This window comes from Gossypium hirsutum, chromosome D08 (genome assembly GCF_007990345.1).
Source record: "Gossypium hirsutum isolate 1008001.06 chromosome D08, Gossypium_hirsutum_v2.1, whole genome shotgun sequence".
Lineage (NCBI taxonomy): Eukaryota > Viridiplantae > Streptophyta > Magnoliopsida > Malvales > Malvaceae > Gossypium > Gossypium hirsutum.
This window is the reverse complement of record NC_053444.1, coordinates 51,214,219-51,224,327: the sequence shown is the minus strand read 5'-3', so window position 1 is coordinate 51,224,327 and position 10,109 is coordinate 51,214,219. Positions and strand designations below refer to the sequence as shown.

Genomic DNA, 10,109 nt, shown 5'->3' with positions numbered 1-10,109 from the left:
ACCAATTTCGATTTGTTTTTAATTTCTAATTTGTTGGTTGTTAAACACTGCATTTAGTTTAATTTCTATTTCGGTGTAAAGAGGACCGTTTAAATAAAATGGTAAGTTTTGTCTTTGCTTGGGATAGTTGTTATCTGCTTTAACTGTACATTTTAAACCCCTTTGTCGACAGCAAAGGGGATATGATGAAAAACAGGCCGTTTCTTTTTGTGATTTTCTCCTTTCAACTTTTTCTCCTTCTCTTCTTCTTCTGATTCTTTCTTTCTTCCCTCCGATTATTCATCTCTATTCACTGACTATATCATATCCTTATTGTATAGCAGTCTTCTTTTTCGTTGGAAAAAAAAATAGAGAATAAGAAGAGAAGGCAGAATAAGCAATACATTAGATTACAAGACTAACATAAAATTACATACATTCATGATTCATGGAAAAATGGTGGATGGATTTTTCCAAATTCCCATTTGTTATTCACTCCACTTTCTTCTTCAACACCTTAACTAGTACATTAAAACCAAAAAGGATTAATGAAAAACATCACAATATCTATACACTAAGGAAGTTTGTCTTCTTTGGTTTGTTGCCTCCTGTTTTTCATTCATCACATTCAAATCCATCACCACTTGCCTTTCCCCTGCACCCTAATTAGCAGATAACACAAGCATTTGGATTCTCTTCCATGCTTTGAACATAGTAATAAGTGGTCATTTGAGGATTGTATGCTCTGTAAGCCTTCACAAGCTCCAAGACAGGGTCCGGTGGTGGCAGCAGCTGTGGCTGCTGCTGTGCTGGTGGCTGTGGCTGTTTCTCTTCTTCTTTCTTTGGCTCCTCTTCCTTCTTGGGTTCCTCTTCCTTCTTGGGTTCTTCTTTCTTTGGCTCCTCTTCCTTCTTGGGTTCTTCTTTCTTCGGCTCCTCCTCCTTCTTGGGCTCCTCTTTCTTGGGTTCTTCCTTCTTCGGCTCCTCCTTCTCCGGCGGTTTTGCTGGCCCTACCGATACTATAGTGGTCGACCAGTTCTTGCGCAATTTGCTCACCACATTCACAGGGTCAACTGTTCCAATCACTGTCAATTGCTGTGCTTTCATATCCATGGCAATGGTATCAATTCCTATCAAAATTTTCAAAGCCCAAAAAGACAAAGCTATAATCAATAGAAAGAAACCATTACTTTTTCCATGGCCAGCTCCCAAAGAACAACAACAATATAACATGAAGAAATCTCAGAAAATATAAGAACAAGTCACTGTTAGCACGAAGATATTGTTGTCATCAAGATCCCTTAGTCATTGATAAAAAGGGGTTTTAACAATCCAAGCTAAAGTTCAAATACATATAAATAGCCAATGTATGTTGCATCGAAATTTGATATTCGAAACAACAACAATATCGAAAGATGTTAGAGAATATATATATATATATAATATGAAGCAGTCACATCATTTTCTGTAATTTAATATAAGAAACATTTGGACAGACACCTAAGCAAACAACACTTTATAATAAAGATTGTGCATGTACCTGAAAGAGTCGAGACTGTTTTTAGAGCCTTGTGCTTGGCTTTATCATCATGCAAATCCAACTTCAGCACAATCTTCTGCAATTAAAATAAGAGAAAATAAAAGAGATCTGTTTCAGTATCTTTTGTGTAAGCATCTGGGTAAATCGATAAGTAATATATAAATGCATTCAAGTTACATTTTAAACATGAACATAAATCAAATTACTCAAATTTTTTTCATCCTTTTCCATTACTTTGCACATCAAATAAGATGACAAAAACCAAAGACTGTACGGATTCTTTTGAGCTGAAAAAATGCCAAGAATCAAAACCCAATTCTAGAACAAGGCCTTATGATTCTCTTTAAATCCCCACGACAAAATATTACAATATAAAAATTTAAAGAAAAAGCAAATAAAGAATCGGAACCCAATCAAGGAAAAGAAGAAGAGATCCCAAAGTAGGAAGCAGACCTTCATTTGTGAGGCACTTGAAACCCTTTTTTTTTAGGGAATTGCAGAGATGCTTTTTTTGGAGGAAAGGAAAGTGAGATAAGAAGGAAAAGGAGGGGGGTGTTGAAAACAAGAGAGAATAATGGGGGGGTTTGAAAAAAAAGGTGTACAAAGAAGAGAAAGATTTGGACAGATAATTGTAAAGGAAAAGGAAAGAAAATCCGAATGAAAACAAGAAATGCAGAATAGGAGAGAGAAACAAAAAAAAGGAAAAAGGTGGGCAAACGATGAGAACAGAGAGTAACAGAACACAGAGAAAGAGAGTGAAGTGTTGTGTTGAAGGATGTGAAAACTAGCGGGCAAGGCTCTTTGTCTCGACGAGGCTTTTAAGTGAAAAATACGGATAAAAACATTAATGGGTTTGCAGCCATGTGATGCAATGCGGTACGTTTTATTTGTTATCTTATGCTATAGTATTTGGTATTACTATCATTAATATTTTTAAATTAATTGCAGATAAACGTATCATCCATTCAAACTTAATCACAAGTTTATAGTATGGTCTAAAGTCCAGACCTATTTTTCACAATTATAAACGTGGATGGGTAAGTTTTAAAGGGTTATGTGTGGGTTTGCATAAAAATAATAAATAAATAAATATCAAAATGATATTGTTTTTAGATTAATTATGAAAATAGGTTATTTTCTGCTGTAAAGTTAGGTGTTCTCTGATTAGTTTGATTGCACCACTTTTATTTTTTTCTAAATCATAATGCAATCAAATGATTTTTTATTATTGCTGTATGATACATTGGCGGCACCAGACTAAAATGTGATAAATCAAAATGTTTAAAGACTTAATAGTTTTTCCTTTTAGATTACCTATTGTAAGTAAAAAAAAAACTTAAGGTTGCATTTTAGGTTGGCTAATATTTCTTAAAAATTCACTTCAATATTTTAAAAAGAATAAAGTATTAGCATTATAAGAGTTGAGATATTAAATTATGTCAAAATTAAAATTTTATTTCAAAAATAAATAGAGATTGAATTTCAAATTTGAACCAAATATAAGGATGAAAACTAAAAATTAACCATTATTATATAATCTCAAAAGAATAGAGGAATTAAAACTAAAATTTAACCACCATCTTTTCATGTAAAAGGAAAAAAAGAAAAAGAACAAGTTTCATATAATGAAAGGGACTAAAGTAGTTATTTTAAAAAAATATAAGTACCTTAAAAAGAAAATAATAAGTAAGGAAGGGTTTATGAAACAATTATGCCCCAAAACATATTTGGTGCCGCCACACTATCATGCATAAGGGTTTTTTTTTTTACAACAATTAATCTAAAAGGGAAAGTTTCATATCAAGTCCTTTAATATTTTGGTTTATTACATTTCAATCTGGTGTTGTCAATGTGTTAGGTGGCACCAATAAAAACTCGTTTTTTTTAAACTTGATGATTGGGAAAAAAAAGGTGGTGTCGCCAACTAGTTAAATGGCACTCAATTTTACTGTAGAAAATGACATATTTTCGTAATTAAACTAAAAATACTATTATTTCCTTAATTATTTATTTTGTATTACTTTTATAAAAAAAACCCAGGCTAAATTAACTACATATGCCATTTCTTACTTTATTATAGGAAAAAACATGGGGATTTTTGGTGTAATAAACATTATTTTTTACTTTATTTCCAAGCAATCAGTATCTTTAACCTTTCATTCTTATCTGAAGGCTAACACCGAGGTGGACATAAGAGGGTTCTCAGGCGAAGAGTGGATGTTCTGGCACAGTAGAGGTCAAACTCAGGTTGGGTTGGTAGCGGTTGTAGTTATTAATGGGTTGTTTAATAATGACAAGCGTTGTCACTTTGAAAATAGCATCATTTTTACAGCACCACAAACAACTGCTCCCCGCTTGAGAGTCTTCCTGAGTCCACAACGGTGTTGGCATTTGGATAAGAAGGAAGGTTAAAGGTACTAGTTGCTTGGAAATAGAGAAAAATGTTATGCCGATTATAGTGGGAAGTCCCACAGTTTTTTCGTATGATTATGCCTTTAAACTTCTATATGGTATTTATAAGGTAACATTTTTAGGTATCCAAAAAGTTTGAGCTCGTGGTTGTATAACGACCGTCAATTGGTTCCCCCGTTATACCTCAATCCATGACCGCATAATAGCCGTCGATTGAGACTTATATGTAGACTTCCACCCATGACCATACAAAACAAAATCACCTCGAAACTTGGCTTCCCCAGGATAGGTTTCAGAGGTAGGGGTGAGTATTCAATCGAGTCGAGTTGAATCGAGTCAAAAAATTTCAAGTCAAGTCGAGTCAAGTCGACGAATCCTATTATTTATACTCAATATTGCGTTTACATAGACCGATTATTTAACTAGTAGACTACGTATACGATTATTTAACTACATAAATAATATGATGGTTTTACCTTTTAACTTAATAAGTAAACATTTATCAAAATAACGTAGTTTTCTCTTTTCTTATTCAGATTTTTGGATAACTCGAATTGTGTAATTCATATTCAAGTTAAATCGAAAAACTTAATTTTTTATTCGAGTTGATCCGAATAACTTGATTAACTCAAATAAATCAAACTATTTAATTCAAAATTTAAATTTTTTATTGATTTTTTCAAATTAAATTTGATTTTAAATGGTCTCATCTCAACAGGATATATGAAATATGTGCATCTCGGAGCGATATCACATCACTGATGACTCAAGAATACCTTGAACGGTCTAAATTTTATTAGCGATCGAAATTTTTTACACCGAGAAATGTTGTATAGTGGAAAGATGGAGAGGCTGGGGGAGAAGATGTTTGAGGGATGATGAAGTATAGAGTGGGGGACTCCTTTTATAAGCGTGGAGAGAAGGGTGTGATTACAAAATAGAAAATTCCTGCGATCGAAAATGCATTGCAAGACTAATGTTTTCATCGAATATATTCAAAACTTACTTAAAATCTGTTAAAAATTTGAAGGGTTAGGTATTTTTATTTTTTAGAGAAGAAAAATGCTAGAGAAAGTTCGTCCAGCTGGGCGAGCTTCCTTGTTGACATGGCAAGAAAGCGCGCTCAGCTGGTGGACCCTCAAACTTTTTCTGCATATTTGAAGCATGTTATAAGGCACAAAATACCTTCTGAAGCATGCTTCTGATTAAATTATATGACTTGTGAAACGTGTTTTTGAGTAATAATTTGTGTTTCATCACCATTATTTGACGAAAACATGTATTCAAAAATGGGTTTTGGGGCATTCATTCTCTCTCTTCTTGTTCTATTTTCCTATTAAAGAAATGAAATATTCATAACTTAGGCACGCAACAAATTCATATCAAACATCAAAGATTTGAGTTGCGAGAGTTGTGTGATTTCTTTGGACAACCATTTATTGATTTTTTTGTTTATGCTCATTCAATTCGTAACTGATATTGAAATGAGTCGATGAATGAAATCTGTTGTTTACTATGACAGTCAAATCTATAATACAAAAGATGGGGTGGTATTTGCAGGAGCCCAATCCGTGAAATTGACATTCAATCGTGTCATTAAATTGCGTGAGATACGGATTAGAATCAGGAGGGAAATGGGGGGTTCAACTCGGGGAAGAATTTTGAGGTTGCAACGTAGATATCTTACTTCTGTTGACCTTTATAGGTATGAGTTATTTGATTTGAAACATGAGCTCAAGCTTGAGGCGATTATAGAATTGCACTGCTCAAGCGAAAATGCTGTAATGGAGTTATATGTCGATTTTGCTGAGGCTAATGGATCTGACCCATTTTCGGTCACCTTTGCGGCTAACGTTGGAATCGAAGCTGAAGCAGAAAGTCCAACTACACGGTTGTTGTAACAACCCATTCTCAATGGTGTCGGAAACAGTGATTTCAAGACTACAAATCCATCAAGTAGGTCCATAAATATTATTATTTAATATTTACAAGTTTAATATAGTATTATATAGGATCTTGGATTAATGTTTTTTTATAATTGAACAAATATTTAAGTTCAAGTGGTTTGTCTTTAAAGTCAAGTGGTTTTGGAAAATGAGGTATCAGGAACTCGTTTCTGTAAACTGAGTTTGTAATTATTTTATTAAATATTTATGGAGTTACTATATAGGTGTATTGAATTTTAGCCCAGAAATTTTTGCAATTTGATAGTTAATTAAGGAAAAAGAACTAAATTAGAAAAACTGTAAAAGTTAATCGTTATTAGTTTATAAGTGTTTCATGGTTATAAAAACATGAATTAAGGGCTTTATATGGTAATTAGACCCTATTTAATATGGTAGGCAGTTTATGTTTGCTAAATTACGAAATTTTAGTTAAAATTGAATATTATAAATGTAATTTAATTAATAAATAACGTAAACAAAAGATGAACACAGTCATCTTCTCCATCTTTTGTCTTTAAAAAACTGAAACTCCATAACTTGAATGTAGCAAGCTTTTGGCCAACATTTTTTCTCTTACATTGTATGATTTGTAAGTCTATTTTAGTAATTTTTATGTTTTTGAGGTCATTGTAGCTTAATCTAACTAGCCCTAAGACTAATTCGTAAAACTGTTAAAATATTAGGGACTTGCCATGAATGAATTATAAGTGTCTTTGAAGTTTGTTGATAGATTCATGAACTTGATGGTTAAATAGGAACATTTTGTTAAGTTATTTTGGTTGGTTTTGAATTTAAGGACTTAATTGTTATAATTTTGAAATTAGTGTGGTTTAATTGTAAAAATTTAGTTTTTAGGGGAATTAGAGGAAGGAGCGAAACCAGGGGATTGGCAGGGTTTCGGCCTCCTTAAAATGGAAAATTTTTCATTTAGGCCCTTTGAAATTTTTAAAATTTTAAATTAGTAAAGGTAAAATTACACTTTGGCCCCCTAAAATGAAAAAAATTTGATTTAATGCTTTAAAAATTATAAAGATAGAGGCTATTAAAATGGTGAAATTACATTTTTACTATCATAATTTCAACCCTCCTTAAAAAAAATTTCTGACCTCGCCCCTATTTAGATGGACCATAAAGAATTTGACATTAATGTTTTTTGGTTAATTGTGAAAATTTTGCAAGTTTTAGTATAAGGACTAAATTGCATAAAAGGTAAAATTTTAGGGTAAAATTGTAAAATGTTAACAAAAGGATTTATACACATAAATTTAGTTATTTAAGATATTTTAAATGGTTAATTGAATTAGAATTATTATTTAGATCAAGAAACAAATCAACCAGACAATAATTGTGGAAAAAGGAAAGCTAGCAAAGTAATCATCGGTGTTGTGGTAGCTACAAATTCGAATTAGGTAAGTCCGTGTTTTGATTAAAATAATTATTTGATGTTATTGTGATTTAATAATTATCCATGTATGTTTGTGATTGGGTTCTTTTCTTGGTAAATATAAAGTGATGAAATGGACTAAGTTGCAGTGATATCATAATTAAAGGTTATGTTTGAAATTGGAAAACTATATGAATGAATTCATGTGATGAAGTAATGTGTATGGATTTAAATGATATGGATATTAAACATGGCCCGTATGAACTTTGTGAATGCTTAGAATACAAATGACATGTCATTAAGGTTATTATCGTTTTGAGTGCTAGTCTTGGATGTCCTACCGATGGCTAAGATCCTGCATTTGTTGCGGATTCTTCATAACTCGTGTAAGCAGTATCACGTAGCTTAACATCCTGACCCACAACTCATGTGAGCAAGCCCATTTCACAGCTTGTGTAAGCATTTACCATCACAGCTTGTGTGTGCATTATTCACGTGTATCCAGCGTTACTTCATTATGGTTCATCGGGTGGAAATGAATATGTAAAATGATTATACGAAATGGTGATATGAAATGGATACTTGAAATGAAAATGTGAAATGTTAATAGATATGTGAATTTTGAGTTGTGTTTCAAATGAGTTACTTCTATATGTTTTGTGACATGATAATGTTACATGTTTTATATTTCATATATGAACTCATTAACCTTGTGAGATTTGTGATGTGTATAGGAAAATAATGAACTCATGATTTGGATTGTGAAATGTTTAAGTTACATCATATTCAGTAAGATAAGGTTTAAGTTTAATACAAGCTTACTAAGCAATGATTTGCTTACGTCTGTTATGTTTGATTTCTTTGTAGATTATTGAAAGTTTTGATCGGTTGAAAGTCAAGTCGGAGTTCACACTATCCGTTCAACGACTCAGTAGAACTTTTGTTTGTTTTGATTTTGGTTATAAGTGGTATGCAGTATGTGGTTTGAACATCATATGTAATTGTTCAAGTTATGGTGTGGTTTTGGTTATTTAAATATGGTTGTGACTTTTGGCTTGGTTGGTACTTTTGGTATTTAAATATGTATATATATAAATTGTTTTGATCATGTTTTGGCAGGTTAGTTTTGGTATAAGTTTTGTGAAATGATGATTAATGAATGTGAAATTGGGTAGGCATGAAAATGGTGACATGAATGGTATAAAATGGTATGTTTTGATTATGTTATGTTGGTGTTAAGGTGCTATGTAAATGTTTTGAATAATTTGGTTCACTTTGTACTGTTGGGAAATGTGCTCATATTGTAGTAAACATGTAATTGTTTTCTATTTATTTGAATGATGAATAAATAAATAAATAAAATTAATTTCACATTTCACTATTATGTCTTTTGTATTTCTGTCTTTCATATTTTGCATACATAGCGAAATTATGGCAAGCAAATATTAGCTCATTAATGGTCTAAGTTCAAACTGATGATAAGTGGCATTGTAAGAATGTTTACATTATGAAAAAGGCAACTTACTTCAGTAGATAATCTAAACGAGTCCGTAATCCCATAAAAGAATCAAAGTGAACATTTGATTTAAATACTGAGAAGGATTATTATGTTGTCTACAATTCCAATTTAGGAGATGACTAGTCTTCACTATTGGAGCAGTTGACTCCATGGGTAGAGACATAGATGTATTTATTGGCAAAATTATACATTAGACTGGACCCAAGATAAGATCATTTTGAATTCGTTTGTGAATTAATTCACTTGTGACGTTCATGGTATGATTTACCTAAATCTTGAGTTAGTCACGAGCCATGTGTATGTAACTCATGTCTTTTGATATAAGTGGAGGCTTATACTTAAAAGATGATTGAGCCGATAGCCAGTATGTTGGGCACATGACTTGTGTATGGCATGACTTTATTAGCAATAGTGGTATTCATAGTTCAATTAAAGAGTTAACGATATCCTCTCATTGGCATTGTGTAGATTGATAAATATGGAACGTGGTCACAGGTTACTAGTTTTCAAACAAGCAATTTATCATAGTCATTTGTTGACAATGATCATATTAATCATTAAGAAGACACAATGGTGAAAATGAGATAAAATATGATTGTATTGAATGAACGGGTTTAACTTAAAGGAATCAAGGATATCATATGAGGGTAACACACACATGACGAGGTCGCTGGACAAAACAGTTGGATGAATTGCTTTCACAAAAAGTATACAATAAGGAGTTTTTGATAAGTGCTAAAAGTAATTAATCTCGTTCTTAATGTGTTTTTGGATGATTATTTGATGTAAAATGGTTACTTTTATGCTATTAATCCTTTAAATTCATGTTTCTATACTTAGGAGAGCATTTGGGAGCAAAAATAGTAAAAACTAGAAAATTGGAGCGAAGTACAGGGGGCAAATGGGCTGCACCCTCTTACACGGGCTAGGCACACGGCCGTGTGAAAATCGTGCACTGCACTTCAAAAACACGGAAAAACACAAATTTTAGGTTTTTCGAGCATTCTAAAACCTATATATACTAAATATAAGAAGATAGAAAGGAAACCATCATAGAATATTGAAGAAAATAACTCAAAAAATACCATTGAAGCCGACTCTGAAGCATATTTCCATCAAGATTTAAGATCTCCTTTTGATCTCTTTGAAATTTATTACGAGTTTCTTTATTTCTTGTGATTATATTGACTTTAAGATGCTTTTATTTTCGATTATGAAGTAATTTTCTAAATACCTAGGGAGATGACCCTAAGATGGATTTTGTTATTTAATTTCTATTTTTATGTAATAAATGCTTGGATCTTATTCTCAATTATGTGTGCTTAATTCTTG

General features: G+C 32.0%; 1 protein-coding gene across 2 annotated transcripts; it reads right to left on the bottom strand.

Moving 5' to 3' along the window:
- Positions 1–363: 363 nt before the first annotated feature.
- On the bottom strand, positions 364–2,366 carry LOC107900869 (heavy metal-associated isoprenylated plant protein 39). Of its 2 annotated transcripts, none has more exons than XM_016826613.2 (3): positions 1,970–2,366; positions 1,517–1,592; positions 364–1,106 (listed from the first exon to the last, which is right to left on the bottom strand). In XM_016826613.2, exons 1-3 carry the CDS (start codon positions 1,973–1,975, stop codon positions 646–648), a joined length of 543 nt encoding a protein of 180 aa, XP_016682102.1. In that variant the 5' UTR covers positions 1,976–2,366; the 3' UTR covers positions 364–645. The 2 variants fall into 2 exon arrangements, with proteins under 2 accessions (XP_016682102.1, XP_016682103.1); XM_016826614.2 differs by having other exon boundaries at positions 1,517–1,589.
- Positions 2,367–10,109: the final 7,743 nt, after the last annotated feature.

Coding starts and splice junctions, on each gene's coding strand:
- LOC107900869 (XM_016826613.2), bottom strand. Junction 1,107..1,516: donor AACAGTCTCGACTCTTTCAG/GTACATGCACAA, acceptor AAATTTTGATAG/GAATTGATACCATTGCCATG.